General features: G+C 41.9%; 1 protein-coding gene across 1 annotated transcript in view; it reads right to left on the minus strand.

Moving 5' to 3' along the window:
• Positions 1 to 21,799, minus strand: part of SVOPL (SVOP like) — a 53,800-nt gene that overhangs the window by 25,188 nt on the left and 6,813 nt on the right. The window contains exons 4-8 of the mRNA XM_069461668.1: positions 21,062 to 21,133; positions 15,464 to 15,588; positions 14,056 to 14,119; positions 8,940 to 9,065; positions 6,203 to 6,331 (exon numbers count right to left, since the gene is read on the minus strand). Of these exons, the coding sequence (XP_069317769.1) occupies positions 6,203 to 6,331; positions 8,940 to 9,065; positions 14,056 to 14,119; positions 15,464 to 15,588; positions 21,062 to 21,133 (516 nt within the window). The remainder of the gene's footprint in view (positions 1 to 6,202; positions 6,332 to 8,939; positions 9,066 to 14,055; positions 14,120 to 15,463; positions 15,589 to 21,061; positions 21,134 to 21,799) is intronic.

Here is a 21,799-nt window from a genome sequence, read left to right on the forward strand (position 1 = left end):
TTAAAATGCAGGCCAGGTGGCAGTGGGATTAAAGGCTTTTATCATCAGTGATGTCCTGGGAAACCCATCAGGAACACCCAGAGCAACCCCCTCTTGCCTGCACGTAGGACACTCTGACATCACTTGTCCTACTGTGGCGGCATGATCCCAGAGAGAACGGTTTCAGTGGAGGGTGTTGGAAGGCCTGCTGCTGCTCTGACCCGTCTCAGACACAGCTGAGGGAAGGGCAGGCTTCCCCATGGCCATGCCACCCCCAATAAGGCTGTGAACTGGCAGCTTTTCTCCGTATCTGTCAGTGTCCCTGCTTTGTACTCATTCCCCCGCCTTGGTGGTGATGCCTTCTCGCTCTGCCAGATGTCCAGTATCTTTGTATGCTGTACTCCTCCTCCTATCAAAATTTGCACCAAGCCATGAATCTACAAATGGCTGATTGATAAAGATCATGGGAGGCCTTGAATGCCAGGATGAGCATTCTCTGGGCTTCATCTAGTAGTGGGCATGGGGGGAAGGGGGAGTCACTGATGATTCCTGGGCAAACGGGATGGTATGTGATGTTTGAGGAATATCCATCTAACAGAGCATGGTGGCTCATGCCTGTAATCCCAGTACTTTGGGAGGCTGAGGTGAGAGGATCGTTTGAGCCCAGGAGTTGGAGACCAGCCAACTGGTAGAGACCTCATCTCTACAAAAAATAAGAAAAATTAGCTGGGCATGGTGGAACATGCCTGTAGTCCCAGATACTCAGGAGGCTGAGGTGGAAGGATTGCATTAGCCCAGGAGTTTGAAGTTGCAGTGAGCCTGCAACTATAGCCTGGGTGACAGAACAAGACCCAGAACGAGGGCACAAGGCAAGGAGGTGGCTGTGTGAAAGAAAGAGATTGGATGTAAAAGATACGAAAGATGTGAAAGCACCATGGGGCCTGGCAGCTGATAGGATACACTGGCTGGGATGGGCTGGAGTGAGCAAAGGGGTCCCCACAGAGCAAGGCAAGCATTAAACAAGAGCTTGTTGGGGGTGCAAAGTGAAATAAGCCAGGCACAAATATCACTGATTCCACTTACATGCAATATCAAGAATAGGCAAATTCATAGAGACAGAAAGTAGAGTGGAGGGTACCCAAGGGCTGGGGGAGTTATTGCCTCATGGGCACAGAGTTTCTGTTTGGGAGGTTGAAAAATTCTGGAAGTGAATAGTAGTGATGTACACACATTTCGAATGTATTTAATGTCACTGAATTGTATACTTGAAAATGGTTAAAATGGTCAGTTTTATGTTATGTGTATTTTGCCACAATAGAAAGAAAGAAAAGACTAGAAAGAAGGAAACAAGGCTGGTTGGAGGAGGAAAATGAGGAGTTCCCGTTTCAAACATGGTAAGGTTGCAATGTATGTGCTTGTCAGTTTCAAGAATAAACATCCTATGCAGAGAGAAAGGTGGTGCAGGCAGAGGCCAGGTCTGAACACTGGGAGGTAAAGTCCTGTAGTTAGTTTATACCTCCTGCATTCTCAGATGTGCCCAATTCTCCACATTAAGGATGGTTCTTGCTGTTCCCCAGAGAAATGGCTTCTTGAACCAGTTCACAAAGAATCCTATTAGAATAGGTGCCATTTAGCAATCAAGAAATTGGCATATACTGTTGATAAGAGGACTATGAAGCTATAAAACTATTTCAGAGAACAAGTATGAAAATAAATGAGCCACACAGTACATAAAATAAAAGGGATGAACCAGATAGAATGTATAGTAGTTTTTAAAGTTCCATTTATAAAAGAATTTTTTAAAATGAAGTGGATTAGGAATAAATTTTACAAGAAATATGTGGGACTTACATAAGTAGCTATAAAAGCTGCTGAGAAACACAAAAAAGACTTGAATAAATGGTGAAATATATTTGTAGCAGAACAGGAATACTCAGTATTACAAAGCTGTTGATTCTCTCTATATTAGCCTATAACATCAACAAAATCCCAATTAAACTCTCATAGGATTTTTTTGTTGGGACGATGTGAGCAGATCTTGATAAAGTGACTCCAGAATTGTTCCAGAAAAATAGGACTGAGAAAATAGCTTGGGAAATACTGAAAAAGATGTTTGACCAAGAGAATTTACTCTATCAGATATGAAAAATGTATTACAAAATATTATAATTAAAACAGTCATATCAGACCAACAATAGACCTGTTTATCCTTTCCCCAACAATTTGAAATGTTATCTTTATCATATAATGAATCCCCACATATGGGGTAAAGGCAATGTATGTAACCTAAACATTTGCACTCCCATAATATGCTGAAATAAAAAATAAATAAAAATAAAAATAAGTAATAACACATGGATTAATTACTATTTTAAGATTATCTGTAATAAGCCAACTTTTTCAACAGTTTAGGACCTCAATTGTTTCTAATAAATTCATGTATTTACAGAAAAATTAAATAAATCCTCACATATATTTGAATCTACAAATCATTAGAACAGATTAAAAAATAGATTCAAATATATAAGGGATGGATATTTTTAAAAAATTGGCATAACTGGTTTGCCATTTGCATATGACAAAGCTAGATCTGTACACCATGTTTCCTACACCCAATTAAACCCAGATAGAGCCAACATTTAAAGATTAAGAATAAAACCAAATTAACCCAATAGAAAGGGGAGAGATACAACAAATCACTGGGGATAAAAACTAAGTTTGGAAACCAACAATAAAAAAGACAGTACTGCAAATGTTAACAAATATAAGTAAATACTAGCTTTAAAATAATGACTAATTTAGAAACACTTATAAACAAAGTGAAAAAACTATTAGGCAAAAAAGATTTGAAAGATCATAATTGGAAAGATCATATTTAAGGTACTTGTATTGTCCAGAAGACAGATGAAGGTACCAAATAGTATTAGATATTGTGTGTGTTTTCAATATTTAAGGGCTACCTCTATAATAAAAGAAATAGAGTGCAAAAATTCCAAGCCAATAAAAAGAAATATAGGGGAGGGAAAAGCAAACTCAATCAATCTAATACAAGTTAGAAAAGGGAAAAAGGAAAGACCTGGTTAAGAAGAAATACAAAGTAAGTGACAGAAGTCAAAATATGCCAGTAATCACAACAGATGTAAATGGATCAAACTCATCATTAAAAGGCACAGAATATCTGATTCAGTGGGAAAAAACCAACTATAGATTTATAAAAATACATTTAAATTCAAGCAATACACAATGGTTAAAAATAAAGGGCTGACTGGGAATGATAGCAAGAGGAGTGAAAATAAAAATTAAAAAAAAATAAAGGACTGGGGAAAATGTACAAGGACAATACTAACCAAAGCTACTTTCAATATATTAACATGAAAGAAAATAGAATTTAAGGCTCAAAACCATATAAGGATAAAGAAATACTCCAAGTAATAAGACTAATCTATTAACAAAATAAGTCAACTACATGCTAGGATGCAATGACAAGACAGCCTCAAAAAATATTAAAGAAACTGCTAGGCCTATAGGGAGAAATGGACAAAGCCATCATCTTATTGAAAAACTGTTAGTTCAAGAGGCAAAATCTAGTAGAAGTGTCAAATATTTATATAACCAATTAACAATATATATACTCAATGAGAACACATTCTTATTAAACACTCATGGAACATTAACAAAACTCACTATGTAGAGCACAAAAGGAAAACCTCAATAAATTTCAAATAATTGATAACATTCTCTGACCAAAACACAATTAAATTTTCAACAAGTAATAAAAAAGATAGCTAACATAACTCAGTGATTAAATAAAAACAAAAAAATTACAAAATAGAAATAAAAATAAAATTACTCTATAGCAAGATTTGCCAAACATAGCTAAAGTATTAAAAATCAAAAGTATTGAAAATAAATTCAGTACTGAACTCAATATGCTAGAAAAAATATCAAAGAAAACAGAAGGAAAAAAAGTAGATATAGATAATCAAAAATATCAATAAAGACAATTGACCAAAAAAATCTTATTCTTTGAAGTCTAATAAAAAATAGACAAATCTCTAGTAAGTTGGACCCCCAAAAAGGAGAAAGGGCACAAATAAACAGTATTGAAAATGAAAAGGGCAAATACCTGCACTACATATAAGAACACTGGGAAAAAATTTATATCAATAAATTTGAAAATCTACATGAATCAAATTTCTTTAAAAGAAATATATATCAAAATTGAATCAATAAAAGTATTAAAAGTAGACTATAACCTATAAATAAATTGAATCATAGTTTTAAAAAAACTCCTCTGCCCAAGATGTGGAGAAATTGGACCCCCTGTACACTGTTGGTGGGAATGTAAAGTGGTGCAGCTGCTATGGAAAATGGTGTGGTGATGCCTCAAAAGTTAAACAAAGAATCATATTCAGCAATTCCATGTCTGGGTACATACCCAAAAGAATTGAAAGCAGGGTCTGTAAGAGATATCCGGTCACCTGTGTTCATAGTAGCGTTATTCACAATAGCTAAACAGTGGAAGCGACCCAAGTGCCCATGGACAGACGAACACACAAGCAAAACATGGTCTATGCACACAGTGGAATATTATTCAGCCTAAAAAAGAAGAAAATTCTGACATATGCTACAACATGGATGAACCATAAGGACATTATGCTAAGTGAAATTAACCAGCCACAAAAAGGCAAATACTGCACGATCCCACTTATATGAGGTACCTACAGTGGTCAGTTTTATGGACACAAAAAATAGAATGGTCATTTCTAGAGGGTGGGGGAGGAGGGATCAGAGTTTTGTTTAATGGTTTAGAATTTCAGTTTTGTAAGATGAAAAGAATTCTGGAGATGGATGGTGGTTATGGTTGTACAACACTGTAAATGTACTCAATATCACCAAACTGTACACTGAAAAATTATTCAGATGGAAAATTTTATGTATGTTTTACCACAATAAAAACAGCTTTATTTTAAAAAAAACAACAACAACAATCCTCTGCTCAACAGTGTGTAGCTCTCCTCCAACCACCCTCCCCCAAAATAGGTATCAGGTCAAACTGATTTATAGGCAGATTTTTACCATTCAAGGAAATTAATTCCTATCTTATATCAACTATCTCAGAGATGTGAAAAAAATGTATAATGAGGTTTATAAAAATAAGACACAGCCAGTATAAGAAAATAAAACTAAAAAACAATCTCTGACCTATAAGCAACGATGCCAAATCATGTGATTAGCTGCGGGCAGTTAGCTACGCTCCCTGCAAAGAGGTTTTTCCGTTCAAGTCTCTCAGGCAGGGGTCGTTGCAAAGGATAAAAAAATAGTAGGAAACAGAAATAAAAAAAATAGTACTACGCAGAGCCAAAGATATAGTTTATAAAGTAAAGGTTTATGAAGACAGACAAACGGAGGGTGTCCGGAAGGTATATCTCTCTCCCGCGGAAATATAACCAAGACTGAACTTTTTACATGGATACTTATAGGGCAGATACATGCTCGGGTTGCCAAGGGCAATGGGATTTACATAATAACAGGCAGTTTGGTTTAGGGTCAAAGTCTTCTAAAAGGCTACTACAGATCCTTTAACTAATTCTATCTAGGTGAACAATGAGTTACAAAATCTTCTTAGGACAAACTTCTAAGTTTTATGATAAGGCTGTTACTTTAGCAAAAAACAGAGACATCTTGGCTCCAGTAATTGTGTTTTTGGAGACAGAGTTGATCTCAGAAGTCAACATGAGCTGTGCCTTGTGCTAATTACTTTAACCACATGGTTCCCTCTGGGCCCGGCTTGGGCATTAGCATATCTATTTGATCAGCTCTCATCTCCGGAGGCCTTTGTTGATCAGTTCTGGCCACCTATGGCTCTAGGTGAGGCCTGCCTTGTCTTTCAAAACAGGTGAGAACCACAGGCCCCAGCTTGCAGCTGTCTCTTTGAAATGCAGCTGTTACTGACCAATGAGAGGTGGTGCCCTCCTGAGGTGAGGCAGCTTTTGAACACATTTATTTTTTCTTTAAGGCAAAGCCTTATTTGACTTCTGAAATCAAATCTTGTCTCCAAAAATACAGGGGGGATTTCTATAACTCAGTATTCTTAGGCTCAACAATTAGCTCTGCAAGGTAGATGTATTGTTCCCATTTCATTGATGAGAAAAATGCAGATGAGTCACTTACCAAGGTCCCAGGGCTCAGAGTGGGACTGAATGGGGGAGTCTGCACTCACCAGGATGGGCTCCACCAGCATCCCCTCCGGCATGGCCGAGCGGTTCATCCTGGCGATGCCCTCCAGAGTGGCCAGGGCAGCCTGAGTGTTCCCGGTGGAGACATTGAACCGAGCAGATTCAGGGATAAACTGGGCACAGATTACAAAGACATCAGAGTGGCGACTGCTATAGAGCCAGGGGTATGGCTGTTACTGCTCCAGCTACTCTACTCTCCTGGGATAGGAAAAGTATGAGCCAGCTTAAAGGTGTACAGCACAGCAGGCATTCTGCTGAATTCAAGGTCCATTTGGAACAAAAAAGGTCTTGTTCCCCTTAACATAGTCCCACCTAGGATGACAATGAGCTGATACCGAGCTTTGCACCAGTAGGGCCGACCTCGTTGTTAACACAATGAAATTCTTACATCCAACTGGTAAATACCTGCTGCCCCAGCCTCCCAACCCCAGCCCCTCCCCAGGAGGCCCAGGACCTCCCCACCATGCAACAGCCTAAAGGGGGAAAATAGCAGGGAGCTCCAGGCCCCACGTGGTGGAGGAATCAGTCCTGACTGTCGAGGCCCTCAACCCACTGACAGTTGAGTATTTCAGACATCACATGCAGAAAGCAGTATGGACTTCTGCTAAAGCCCGAGAATCAACTCAGACCTCTCCTATCTCTCATGCCTTGTCCAATCAAGGCTGTTGGTTCTTCCTCAGAAAAGCATCTCCCTGCCTTGCATTCCCGTGGCCAGGGGGCAATTCAGGTCTCCCCCTGGGATTATTCTGACACCTGTAACTGGTGTTCCAGCTTCTTCCCTATTTCCTCACATGCAGCCTCCACACAGCTCCCAGCATGTAGTCCCTTCCACAGTGAGAAGTCCCCTCCTTAAATACCTCCACAATACCCTCCTTAAACACAGCCCCCTTCTAAATACCTCCAGCCACCATGGTCTTCCAAGCCTGCCTCCTACCAGCACCCCTCCCCTTCCAGCCAGCCCCTGAAATGTGTTCTGCATTTTCACATCTTCACCACCAGCCTGCCCAAATGCCCTTCCCACCCTCTCTGGCCAGCCAAAGTCCGTCTGTTCCATTCCGCAAGGCCCAAATCCAACAGCACCGCCCCACTGGAATAAATCACTCGCACCTCTGAGCATCCACAGAGCTTTAGCTGTTACAGCACTTACTCCAGTCTAGTTAGTACTATCATGTTTTGCATTCACCTCTCTCTTGCTGATTGGCTAGGAGCTTCTGGATAGTAAAAACTATGTCTTAGGCATCTTTTTAACCTTGGAATATAGTATTGAGCCTGGTACATACTCAATGTGAATTAAACGGGAAGATCAAGAGTCAAAATAGTAATTTTTAAAAAGTAACAATATAGCTCCATAGCTAACACACATTGAGCACTATGTTCCAGACACTAAAGGAGGAGTGTTTTACAAGGTATCTTACTTAATCCTTGCAACAGTGCCATGCAATGTGTACTACCCATTAGGCATGAAGGGCTAGGCTGACTTGTCCAGGACGATGCAGCCAGGACTCTGGTCCAGAAAGTCCGGCCCCAGAGCCAAGAGGCCACGCTGCCTCCCTAGAGGCAAGTCTAGGGCTGAAACCAAGGGATGAAGTTTAAATGTTGGAATTTCATTTAGATTTAAGAAAATACGTCAATTACACAATTATAGGTTTCAGGTTCTAGGCTTGGAAACAACTCATGTAGATCAGATCTTAAGTTTGTAGTTGATCCTATGCCCAGAAGAATCCAACAGTGGGATACAGCTGGCTGGGGAGCAGCAAGTCTTAGGCTACACATCAAGAGAGATGGATGTTCTGCTCCCAGGAAGCAACAGGCTGGCTAAGCCACTGGTCCCAGAGCACCTGGGGGCCTGGGTGCAACTCTGAGCAACAGTTCACTGCATTAGAAGACACCAGACAACCAGGCTTGCCCAGAAGAAAACAGGCAGGGCTCTGGGACCAAATGTCTTGAAAAAGACTTAAAGGTAATGACCTTGCTTCGTTTAGAGAGGGAAAGGCTTGGTGGGACACAGATTCTTAAATGTTTAAAGGGATGTCATGGTGAGAAGAGTCATCTCTGGTTTTCCAGAGGAGTAGTAGGACTTGCAAGTAAATTTCTAAGGAGAAAATCCTGCTCAACCTAAGACCTTCCTGACAAGCTGGGCTGCCTGGAGATGGGGTACACTGTAGAAGTCTGTAGAGAGTCACATGCCTGAAGCTGGGTGTGTTCTGGCAGAGACCTGCTGCTACAGGGCTGCCTGCATGGGTTGAGGTTGAGAATAAATGACCACCAAGGACACTTATGAATTCTGAAATTCTTTGATTCCATAGGGTAGTGACACAAAGGAAATGGAGCTCTGCTCCACTGAGTCACCAATCCTGTCTTGTTGACAAGTAGAATCCTACTAGAAACCAAGGAAGATGATTCTGCAGGGGGGCAGCTTACAGAGGAGTGGGTGAGCAGGAAGACCAGCCAGCAGGACCGCGATGGCCTGAGAACGTATCAACAGCATCTAACGGGTAAGTGTTGAAGGTTAGGGAGGTGTCAGCAACAACAGGGCCCAGTCGTCAGAGAAAACCCCCAGGAGTAAGGGACTATGGGACAGGCTGAAGGAGGCGAGGGCTGCAAGCGTGTTGAGACGGACTTTACGATAAAGGGGTAGATGTGAGAAAGATATCTGAGGGGCAAAAAGGCCACATGGCCGGCAGGTGGGCAGGACAGGAGGAGCCAGGAGTACTCACTCACCTTGAAGGCCACGATGAGGATGATGCCCGGAATGGAGGCCACGCGGATGAGCCAGCGCCAGCCGATGCTGGGAACGACCACGGAGGCCAGGCCGATGATGAGCAGGGAGCCAGCCAGCCAGAACACCTGGCAGGGAGGAGGGATGGTTATGGTCTGCCTGTCCAGAGCACAGCTTTTAGCGTTTACGCTCTTGGGAGCCGCCTCGCCCCGCTCTGCTGGGGTAAGAAGGCGAGATGGAAACGAGTGTTGGATTGAGGAGCAGACAGCTCAGGTCCCTCCCGGCACCACCTCTAAGTTGTTGGACAAGTCTCTTCTGTCTCGGTTTGCTGTCGGTAAGTGGGAGACGCAGCCAGAGAGACAGTCAGCCCCTATCACCGAGCTATAAAATATCCGGGACCCTATGAAGTCTCAGAAATTGACTTTTTTAAAATACATTCACTGGATCATGACTTAAAAGGCACAAAGGAGACAATTGTGAAAATGTTCCTTTCTAGTTCTCTGCCATCTGGTTTCTCTTCTCAGAGGGAACCAGTATTACCTGTTTCTTTTGGATCTTTCCAAAGCTGCTCTAAGCATATACAAGCTAATAAGAATATGTTTCGGTGTTCTCTTTTTTTCACGAATGGTACCCACAGTACACATGTTGCTCCACATTTTGTTTTTTATACTTGGACTATATATATATTGAAGATCATTTTATATCAGCAAATAACATGGAGCCCACTATGGCCCGTTGGTCAGGATTAGAACAACCCTGAGCCTTAGCCTGAGTGTTATTCACCTGCCTGAAGGTGGGGACAACTCCATTCTACCTCACGGAGATGGAGAAAGAAAATGGACATTTTGGGGACACTAATTAAGAGGTAACTATTATAGAATAGAATTCTATTACAAAAAAACAAATAAGATTATTTCAGAAACTGATCAGGGCATGGTGCAGTGGCTTACGCCTGTAATCCCAGCATTTTGGGAGGATCACTTGAAGCCAGGAATTCAAGACCAGGTTGGGCAACATAGTGAGACCCCACCTCTACAAAAAATTAAAAACTTAGCCAGGCATGGTGGTGTGTGCCTGTAGTCCCAGCACTTTGGGAGGCTGAGGTGGGAGGATCACTAGAACCCAGGAGTTCAAGGTTACAGTGAGCTATGATGGTGCCACTGCATTCCAGCCTGGGAGACAGAGAGAAGCCACTGCATTAGACCAGGTAACAGGTGATGTGGCACTGAATACAATTTTAGTGAAATGATTTAAAGAGGGTTTTATTAAATTTTATTTTTATTGGATGCATTTTTGACACATCCTAATTATACAAAAAAATTTTTTTGACTAATAGATTTGGAGATAAAGGTGACAGGGTTTGCAGGTGAACACATGGATTGAGGGTCCAACAACAGGGGCTGAGTCAGCAAGGCTAGTGATCGAATAGGGATGAAGGGCAGGGAGCGTCCAGGATGGCAGAGTTTGTGGCCTAGAAGACTGAGGGAACAGGGTTCATTATTAACTGACAGTGGAAACACAGAACTTAGAGGATTCAGGGGAAGATGAAGGGATTAGTTCTGAACATCTCGTTGTATTTGTAAGACATTCAAGTGACCATGAGTCGCTGGCTACCTGGGTCTGAAGTTTAAGGAGGTGCTCTTAGTTGTGGATAAAGATTCAGGGTCACAGATACATAGATGGCTAAACCCATGGAGTAGCCTAGATAATCCCCGAGGACCTGGAAAGGACAACTCGCAAAGAAGAGACATAAGCAGGGAGCGCGTCAAGGTGTGAGGGACGGGAACAAGAGAAATGTCGGTGGGTGAGCTTGAGCAGTACCGCACTCAGCAAATAACACCAACTGTAAAATCCAATCAGTAAGTGTTAAAAGTGTGTGCCTCCACCTCCAAAATCAGAAGAATAGAGCTGGAAGGGACATAGAGTTAGTATTCAGTGCTTGTTAAGTTTTTATTTTTGTCATTGCCTAAGTTCAGTAACAATAGCAACAAAGTATTCTCCTACTGCTTTATCTACTACTGTCGAACACATGATGCTTCCGTGGGAGGGGTCATCTTTTCCCCAGTCCTGAAAGGTCAGGGCTCTTGGATCATCACAGACGGTATAGGGCACCTACATTGGCATGTCTTCTTGATTCAAAACCTGTAATTGATGGCCAGCAGGGGCCTGAGGAGGCCCTGGGGGTGCCCCAGTCCTCTCATCTGAGTAGACGGGATAGTGGGAGGTGGCAGTCATGGCACGTTCCCTCAGGCATGAGCCAATTCCAGACTTGCGAACACCAGAGCCTTGGAGGGGAAGAAGGGTACCCTAAGGGGGTAGTAGCTGGGATCTGCCACTGAAGACTCAGTGGGGAGAGCAAGTTCATCCCAGATGCATTCCTGGGCTTCTGCCATTCCCGTGAAACCAGTCACTGGAGTATTTCTGGTTATTGCATTCTAAATGGCACTGTTGGATGGCAGAGTCCTGGACTCAGAAAACCTTGGCATTGGACCTCTGGCTTTGAGCATTCCCAGTGCTCGCTGGTTGGTGCCAAGTAACAGTCAGTGTATTAACCAGAGAATAACCAACCAGAAGAAAATGTACAGGCACACCTCGTTCTGCTGTGCTTCATAGATATTGCAAGTTTTGGTTCCACCAACACACACACACACACACAGAGATTGAAGTTTTGTGGCAACCTTGCATGGAGCAAGTCTATTGGTGCCATTTTTTCCCCCAACAGTATGGGCTCATTTTATGTCTCTGTGTCACGTTTTGGTAATTTTCACAATATTTCAAACTTTTTCGTTATTATGTCTGTTGTGGTGATCAGTGATCTTTGATATCACTATTGTAATTGTTTTCAGGCAGTACAAATGGCACCCACATAAAATGGCAAACTTAAAAATGATAAATGTGTGTTCTGACTGCGCCACCAACCAGCGATTCCCCTTTCTCTCTCCTTGGGCCTCCCTGTACACCGAGATCCAACAATATTGGAATTAGGCCAGTTAATAACCCTACCTTCTGTAGGTGAGGAAGCTACAGAAGAAAAGTTTGAAGTTAGCCAAGTTTGGTTCATGAAATTTAAGGGAAAAAGTCATCTCCATACATAGGAGTACAAGGTGAAGCAGCAAGTGCTGATGGAGAAGCTGCTGCAAGTTATCTAGATGATCCTGCTAAAATTATTGATGAAGGTGGCTACACTAGACAACAGCTTCTCAGTGAGATGAAACAGCCTTCTACTGAAAGAAGATGCTTTACAGGACTTTCATAGCTAGAGGAGAAGTCAATGCCTGGTTTCAAAGCTTTAAAGGACAGGCTGACTCTCTTGATAGGGGCTAATAATGCAGCTCGTGACTTTAAGTTGAAGCCAATGCTCATTGACCATCCCGAAAAACCTAGGGCCATTAAGAACAATGCTAAATCTACTCTGCCTGTGCTCTAGAAATAGGATAACAAAGGTTGGATGACAGCACATCTGCTCACAGTATGGTTATGAATATTTTAAGCTCATTCTTGAGATCTACTTTTCAAAAAAAAAAAAAAAAAGATTTCGAAATATTACTGTTCATTGACAATGCACCTGGTCACTCAAGAGCTCTGATGAAGATGTACAAGGAGACTAATGTTTTCATACCTAACTTGACATCCACTCTGCAGCCCAGGGATCGAGGAGTAATTTTGACTTTCAAGTTTTATTAATTAAGAAATGTATTTCTCAAGGCCCTAGCTGCCATAGATAGTGGTTTCTGTGATGGAATTGAAAAGCTTCTGGAAAAGATTCACCACTCTAGATGCCATTAAGAACATTTGTTCCAAGCTGGGCGATCTATGCAAACCTACTCCCAAAGTGTGAGAAAGCTGAAAGGCTGAAGAAAGAGGCTGACAAATCCAGTTTCTCGGAAAGAAACACTTAATAGGGACTTATGAATAGAAGCCCTGACCCAGGCAGCTGTGAGATGAGAGGAGATGGTGGATCCCTGAGCCACTATCCCACTAGACCCAGAGCTTATGTAACCCTAGGAAAGGAATGTATAGGACAATTGGAATTGATTTCTCCAAGAAAGGCAAGAATGTTATGTGAATCTGCCTAAGGGCAGGATTTACGGTCATGGTTGTTTTGACCTAAGGGCAGGATTTAACGGTGGATAAAGTAGAAATCTTAGTGGAATTCCTGAACAAGGGGCTAATTGGAAGCCAATATGGAGGACTGCATCCAAGGCAGGGTTGTCTTAGCCTCCACACTACTCGTGACTCATGGGAAGAAGTCAAAACATCTAAATTAACAGGAGTTTGGAAGAAGTCGATTCCAACCCTTGTGGATGACTTTGAGGGGCTCAAGACTTCGGTGGAGGAAGTGACTGCAGCCATGGTGGAAAAAGCAAGAGAACTGGAATTAGAAGTGGAGGCTGAAGATGTGACTGAATTGATACAATCTCATGATCAAACTTGAATGGATGAGGAGTTGCTTCTTAGGGACGAGCAAAGACAGTGGTTTCTTGAGATGGAATCTACTCCTGGTGAAGATGCTGTGAACTTTGTTGAGATGACAACAAAGGATTTAGAAGATTCCGTAAACTTAGTTGATGAAGCAGTGACAGGGTTTGGGAGGGCTGACTCCAGTTTTGAAAGGAGTTCTACTGTGGGTAAAATGCTATCAAACAGCATCGCATGCACAGAGAACTCTTTCATGAAAGGAAGAGTCAATCAGTGTAGCCAACATTACTGTTGTCTTATTTTAAGAAGCTGCCACAGCCACCTAAATTTCAGCAACCACCACCCTGACCAGTCAGCAGCCATCAACGAAAAGACAAGACCTTCCACCAGCAAAAAGATTATTACCCTCTGAAGGCTCAGATGATCATTAGCATTTTTTAGCAATAAAGTATGTTTAAATTAAGATATGTACCTTTTTCTAGACATAATGCTATTGCACAGTTACTAGACTATACAGTATGGGGTAAACGTAACTTTTATAGGTACCAGGAAACCAAAACATTCGTGTCACTTGCTTTGTGATATTTTCTTTATTTCAGTGATCTGGATCCAAACCTGAAATATCTCTGAGGTATGCCTGTATGTACATAACATTCTATAGAATGCAGAAGACTTGGTAGAACTTTTGTTTTCCCTTACCTGAGACAAGGGTAGCATGTAGCCTCGATATTTTGTGGGCAAAAATTCAGTCTTTATGATTAGCCTGAAGAGGAAGAAGGAAAAAAAAATCATAATAGTTTTTATAAAACCAAATAATCTTTTTAAAAACAATCATAATTCTTGCCACAGGAATAAAGAATTCAAAAACATAGAAGTTTATCATACATGAAAATATAATTGTTACAGCTGGTATACACACAAGGGAACAGTAAAAAGTAACCTTTCCAACTGCTGCTCTGTTTACATTTTTGCTCTCAAAGTTATTTTAAACCTTCTACCACTTAAGAGATATTAGCCGTATCGTTTTTTGCTAAGAGAGGCATTGACAAATGTTTTCCCAAGCACAATTCTCTATTCTAAAACATACTTGGGAAATTAAAATACACCCAAGAGACAGTAAATAGTTTTCTCAACTAATGATGGCAGTCAAAGAACAGGTTTCTAATTAAGTACACATTAATTTTGTGACTAGAAGAGTGAATGGAATCATATTCCATCAGTTTCCTAATTGCTCTTCTCTGTTGCTCTTATTTAGGCAGGGTTCGGGGTTTTTGATGTATTTATTGGCTGTTTTCTGAGGGATATTTTAAAATTCTACTTAGCTTCCACTCCTGTAGGGCTCCAAGGCACAAAGCTTAACTTGTGCCCCAGGGAAGAACAATTCCTTTCCTAACACACGAAGGCAGTAATTAGGTGCTTTGACATCTAATATATTTTAAGATAACTTGCTCCAAGGTACCCAGGAGAGAATCACCTGGTCCTGTTAATTTAAGGGAGGCTCCCAAGGACCAGAACATTTAGGAGAACAACTTTCATACCCATGCGCGATAAGAGCCTACACACTTATCCAGACAAGTGGCACCATGTCTGTTTCAATACAACCTACCCTGCTGCTTGGCAAATTCACTTTGGCCCTGTCTTAAGTCATAGAATCCTGACACTTTGCAATGGTTATTCCTAATGTTAACAGGTGCTTATGGCCAAACTAAACTCTTCCAACAAATTCTCAAGAAACGAATAAATTGTGTTTCTGACACTTTTGTTACCTGCCTAATATGGCACTTTTTCTTAGTATTTAGTCTAACAAAATATTATTCATCTAGAAAATAATGATTAGCCTTAGGAATAAAAAAACTAACACATGCTCAGTCTAGCACTCTGCTAGCCTCACCATCAAGCATCATTTTTGGGAGCAAATTGCTCCAGTGGAGCAATAAATAAGCAGCCATCACTAACAAACAAACAAAAAGCACAAAATGGATTAGCACAAGTGAAGCCTACAAATTCGCAATTTATTGATGCTGTTGGCCCACTAAGCGCAGCGTACATATAAGTTGCCGCAAGGGAACGCATTTTTGTCTCGGGGTCCTCTGGGTGAAATCTTTACCCTTGTGCATGGCCGGACACGCCACAGCCCACCATCATCCGCAGGAAAACAAACCAGATGTACGAGGGAGCGAAAGAGGTCAGCAGGGAGAAATAGGCTCCCCACAGGAACGAGATCAGCAAGATCTGAAGCAACAGAAGAGGATTTGTTAATGGACCTGCCCCAGTGAGGGGAGGGAGAAAACCCACCTTCTCAAGGCGATTCTTACCTTCCATCCAGATGTTTGCTGCTTCAAGGAGCTAGTCTATCGCAAGCTCATTGGTGTCTCACAATTAAACAATACAACCTATGCCATCCTACTGTCTGAAAGCCTAGGCATGCCACGTTTGGACCATTCTTTAAAACAACCCTACTGCGCCCACCCTCCCAGGTGGCAGGGACCCGAACTTGTACATCGGAGAGCAAAAACGCACCCTGCCCTCTCTCAAGGCTGTTAGGAGTATAATAATGCACTATGTCAGGCCGGGCACGGTGGCTCACGCCTGTAATCCTAGCACTCTGGGAGGCCGAGGCGGGTGGATTGCTCAAGGTCAGGAGTTCGAGACCAGCCTGAGCGAGACCCCGTCTCTACTAAAAATAGAAAGACATTATATGGACACCTAAAAATCTATATAGAAAAAATTAGCCGGGCATGGTGGCGCATGCCTGTAGTCCCAGCTACTCGGGAGGCTGAGGCAGTAGGATCGCTTAAGCCCAGGAGTTTGAGGTTGCTGTGAGCTAAGCTGACGCCACGGCACTCACTCTAGCCTGGGCAACAAAGTGAGACTCTGTCTCAACAAAAAAAAAAAAAAAAAAATAATGCACTATGTCGGAATGAGTATGAGAAGAAAATGTAAGGCATTTTCTTTTTCTCTAATTATAAGAACAATATAAGTTCATAGTAGATAAAATAGAAGAAAAAAAGGAAAGAATAAAAAAGTTGAAATCACCCTGACTGTTCAACCCAGAGAAAATATCATTGACATTTTTTTGTGTGTGTGTGACACAGGGTCTCGCTCTGTTGCACAGGCTAGAGTGCAGTGGTGTCATCATAGCTCACAGCAACCTCAAACTCCTGCCTCAGCCTCCCAAGTAGCTGGGACTACAGGACTACAGGTGTGTGCCACACCACACCCTGCAAGTTTTAAAATTTTTTTATACAGACTGCTCTCGAACTCCTGGCCTCAATGATCCTCCGGCCTCAGCCTCCCAACATGCTAGGATTATAGGTATGAGCCACCACGCCCAGTGGGAAAACAACTTTTCAATGGCTGTAAAATATTCCAGTGGAAAAATGTACTTTAATACGTGTGATATAATACATAACCCCTTCCTCTATTGTTGAATGCTGAGGTTATTTCAAATCTTCTCATTATTAAAATAAGCTATCATGATGTCCATGCATAAATTGTTACATCTTCTCTTTTAACCTCAGTAAACTAGATTTCTGGAGGACAAATTGTCAGGTTAGCAGAATAGATAGTTTCAGGGTTCTTGATTCATACTGCCAAGCTGATAGTCAGAAAAATTATACCAATAGGGTATAATGATATTATATACATATAATAATGATATAATACAAATAGGATATAATGAGGCTGTCTATATATTTTGCAAGGCATGAAAATGTCTGTTTCTGCAGTGCAGGATTTTTTGAGAAAAGAAAATTTCCTTATGGATTTGATGTTTGATATGGATTTGATAAGAAGAAAGTTATATCTTGCTATGAAATCTTGTTTTTGATAACTCCTATGCTTTAATGTTTTTTCAAAGTTTCTTGACCATTTGCTTTTCTCCTTTTATAAGATGCCTTTTTGTGCACTTTTTCTTTTGAGACACTTGTGTTCTCATCCTAATTTACAGGCAGCTTTAAAATACCTTCAAAGCATACAGCCAATTCTATTAATGTTTTCCTTTGAGGTTTCTCTTTGTGTTTATGTTTAGAGAGGCCTTCTTCACTAGAAATCAAACAAGAACAAGAAAGACCTGGGTTTGTAATCAGAAGACATAATTTATGTCTTGATGTTTTATCTTAGTAGGTGTCTGATCTTGAGCAAGTAGCTTAGTTTCAAAGCTATACCAAAGTTAAGTATTGTGTAGCTGCTTATGTTTATACCTGCAAATTCCCTTTCTAATGTTTTAACTATGCACATCCATCAGCTTGAGAAAGTGAAGTGGCTCAGAGCAGTCTGAGGAATGTGAGGCATGGAAATTTATCAGGCCCAGGGAGATGTGAGCATGAGACTTCAGTCACGTTCCCTGCACGCAAGCCTGGGGGTAATTGTTTAAAGGTACTTTGTTTTTTCTTTCCTTCCCTGTAGTTTCCAGACTAGCTCACAAATTATCCAAAATGTTATCCCAAGTTGCAAAATGTGACCCTCACCGTTTGTCTTTATGTTCCTGGAATCTGTGATATAAAGAACAAAGTATAGCCAGTCAATAGCTTCAGCTACCTTAATGAACCAATGTGGGTTCTTGGTCAACAACTTAGGAACTGCCCCCAGACTTCTTGCCCCCGGACCCCCTTAAAAGACCCACTTGTAACCGCTGCTATTGGAGCATATATTCAGGGCAACTTGAATCTATGACTCCTTGGGCTGCTGTCCTCAACCTTGGCCAAAATAAACTCACTGCTTCTATTAATTTTGCCTCAGTTTATTCCTTTAGATCAAGATTTACAGTTTGAAAAAGAAGCCCAGATGAAGTCACCTACCTTCCTTTCAGTTGAGGTCTAGATTTTATTTGGGCTTCTTTTTCAAACTTTCTCTTCCCTTTAAGAGTGAAGGCTTCTGTTTCTGTCTCTCAACAGGAGATTCAGGCAAAGGGATCTGCAGAGAACTTCTACCTTCTTCGTGGTTGCCTCGTGGCAGGAGGTTTGGGTTACGGAACTGGCAGTCAGTCTAGCACTGGTGGTTTTACTTTTTTTGGCCTAACATTACATAGCCTATTTTTAAAATTGCAACTGTTTACTATTGCTTGTAATTTGGGGTGGGGGGGCATCTGAAAGACCTGTAACACTTATTGCATATAATTTGGACTTATCTTTTCATTTGCGACCAGTTCCTGCCACCTTCCAACCAAAAGGTACATGAGGGTGTCTGGAAGTTAAGAGACACTTGCTCCCTCCAAACCTGGTTGGGTGCTCTAGGGGACTAGAGGCTTCACATTTGTTCATGATGCGTAGCCGTCTCATCGGGCCTCCCCGCAAGAAAACATTTGCAGGGACTTTTGGGTCAGCCAGAAGGTGCACAGAAGGTTGGGTACCCGGCACCGTAACAATCTGCTGATCCAGGATGATCAGAGATTCTGAGGCACCTTAAAGAGCAATTTGTGACTCACTGGTGACTCTTTGAGGAGTGACACTCATATAGCAGCATACTCCAACCTGATACACTATCCCAGCCTTGGTCATTTTTTAAAAGGAATTTCTAAAATTATGGGAAACTACTTGTCAAAAACTGACCTTTCCTTTAAGGGACAATCCACCTTGGAAACACCAGCTGGATGTGTAGGTATTATAACACCTATGGAACTTATCACACAAACACCTACGTAAATGGACTCACATGACTTAAGGCGACCTCAAATCACAATGGCCAAAATGGGGGTCTTCTGGAATGCCTAAATTAATGTTTGTGTGCAGAATTAGGGGGGAAAACCCAGCTTTTAGAACCAGACAAATTGAATGGGAGGCCTACTTTCAATGGTATCTAGAAGTCCTAAGAGAGATGCAAGAAAAACCGCTTACCTCTAGGAGGTAAACAAAATTGTCAGAGACTATTTCAGAGCTAAAGAAAACCTTGGAAATCTCTTCTCTTCCCTCTGCTCCTCTGTGGCCTTCTCCTACACCTTTATGTCCACTTTAGTCCAACCTTCCACGTCCTGATGTATCACTTCTTCCACCCCCTCCTCAGCCATGGGAGAAGGCAAATCAATCAATCAATCAATCAGTCAAGTCACAGAGCATCTTTCTAATTGCCCCTTTCAGAGTAAAACCAGTAACAGGAAGAGGAGAACCAGAATTCATATATAATCATGGACCAAAACTGAACTTAAAAATATTGTAAAGGATTTTCCAGACCCAACTAAAAACCACCTAGGACTTACAAAGGAATTTGAATGTCTGAACTTATGACCCCAGATATTCTCACCTCTATCAGAGAATCCACACTGGTATATGAATGGCTAAAAAAGGCAAATTGAAATAATGCTTTAGAGGCTTTTAATAAAAATAGTGTGGAAGACCAACAGTGAATTTGCAACTTGGCAAAAGTGCTTCATAATGTTATACCACAAATATTTCCAAAAAAACTTATCAGAAGATCCAACAATGTAGACAAAAACCAGATAAACCTGCCCTCGATTATTTTGAATAGTTTGGAAAAAAAACTTTGAGACCACATTCCAGTATGGCAGATGTGAGTCTTCAAAATCATCCACATGATACCCTTTCAACTCTACCTTCCTCAAGGGCCCAGATGAAGACCTAGTCCCATTAGTTAAGAGACACCAAATTAACTTTAGGGCAACAATCGGACTCATGAACTTGTCAATCAGGCCCATGGGGTCTCTAAAACTCTCCAAAAGAAAGAAAAATAAAGCCTCTAAAGCCAAGAGCTTGCAGCTCCAATTGCTGACAAGCTAGATCAAACCATTTAAGAGGGAAACAACCTCAAATGAGTCTGCTTCTATTGCAAGACACAAGATCACCTTTAAAAAGATTGCAAAAAGCATAAACAGCAAGAAGAAAAAACCACCCAAGAGAGATAAGGCTGCCCCAAGGAAAGAAACCAGCCTTTTCCATTTCTCCTTACTGACACTCCCCCTAGGCGGATGTATTGATAACCGCAGAACAGACTCATGCCCTCATTGACCGCAGAGCCACCCTTTCTGTTCTCAACCCCACTACATTAAACCACCCCTTCCTCCAAGTAACGAAACCATTCAAATGGTGGGGTACACGACCAGTCCATGGGTGTTCAGAAGTCCCAACCTTTAAATTTTCAAATAGAGCCACTCTGTAGTGCTTATTCCTTTTTGCTTGTTCCTTCAAGTCCTAAACACCTTCTTGGTAGAGACATCTAGAGCTCAATACATGCATCTCCCTTTCTCAAACTCCATATCCAGACTGCAGCGGACCAGGTGTGGGGACAGGCACCTCGGGAAGAGATGAGAGATCAAGACACAAGCCTGGGCCAGGCGCAGTGGCTCACACCTGTAATCCTAGCACTCTGGGAAGCTGAGGTGGGAGGATTACTTGACGTCAGGAGTTCAAGACCAGCCTGAGCAAGAGCGAGAACTTGTCTCTACTAAAAATACAAAAATTAGCCAGGTGTTGTGGTGTGTGCCTGCAGTTCCAGCTGCTGTTGTGGCTGAGGCAAGAAGATCGCTTGAGCCCAGGAGTTTGAGGTTGCAGTGAACTATGGATGATGCCACTACACTCTACCCAGGGTGACAGAGCAAGGCTCTGTCTCAAAAAAAAAAAAAGACACGAGCCTGTCAAGGAAGGAAATCGCTGCGTTTTCTATTATCGGTACTGATAGGGAAATGCCCACTAATGAGAAACAGTGGTAAGAATGCCACAGAAAATTGCAAGTCATACTGCGGGGCCCGACCTACCTTCCAGCGGCCGTATCTGTCAGCCAGGAGGCCAAAGAGGATGCTGGAAACCATGTAGCCAAAAAACACCATCTGCAGGCGAGAGCGAGACAAAGCAGTTCTCTCAGTTTTCAGAAGGTGTCAATTTACCACATTAACCATTCATCCATCCTCACGTAGATTGAAAATACGTGAGGGGTAAAAGTTAAAGAACTTTGTAAAGGGTTTCACGAAGCCCTTGCCCCTGGCAGGTGTTCATGCTTGTTCAATGATCCCACACCTTGAAGACCCTGCCACCAGGTGGAAACAAGTGTCCACGGACCAGGTAATCTCCTTCCTCTGAACCCAGGGGATGGCTTCGACTCCACTCGAGTAATTGTGATTTTCCATCATAATTTTTAAAAATTTCTATTCATTCATGCGCTGCCTTATTCCCTAGGCAAGCTGAGGCCACCAGGAGCAGTCTTCATGTTTTTATAAGTAAACAAACTTTAAACACCAAAACCAATCATGCACTTAAAAATCTCTTCAAAACAAACATAAATGCTAAGAGAAACCTACTTTTTTTCCCTTGTTTGCACAATGGCTTGTCCTCGCCTGAGATAGCTCAGGGACCTGGGATTTGATACCAGCATTTTAATTCAGCCTGAGATGTCAGCTCATGTCTTTGCCTTTAGGCTACTTATTTTTCTGCCTTCAAGCAGCTCCAAGCATCACTGCCTTTCCTCTTCGGCAAGAGCCCTGACTGATCGCCTCCAG

This window comes from Eulemur rufifrons, chromosome 29, assembly GCF_041146395.1.
Source record: "Eulemur rufifrons isolate Redbay chromosome 29, OSU_ERuf_1, whole genome shotgun sequence".
In the NCBI taxonomy this organism is placed as follows: domain Eukaryota; kingdom Metazoa; phylum Chordata; class Mammalia; order Primates; family Lemuridae; genus Eulemur; species Eulemur rufifrons.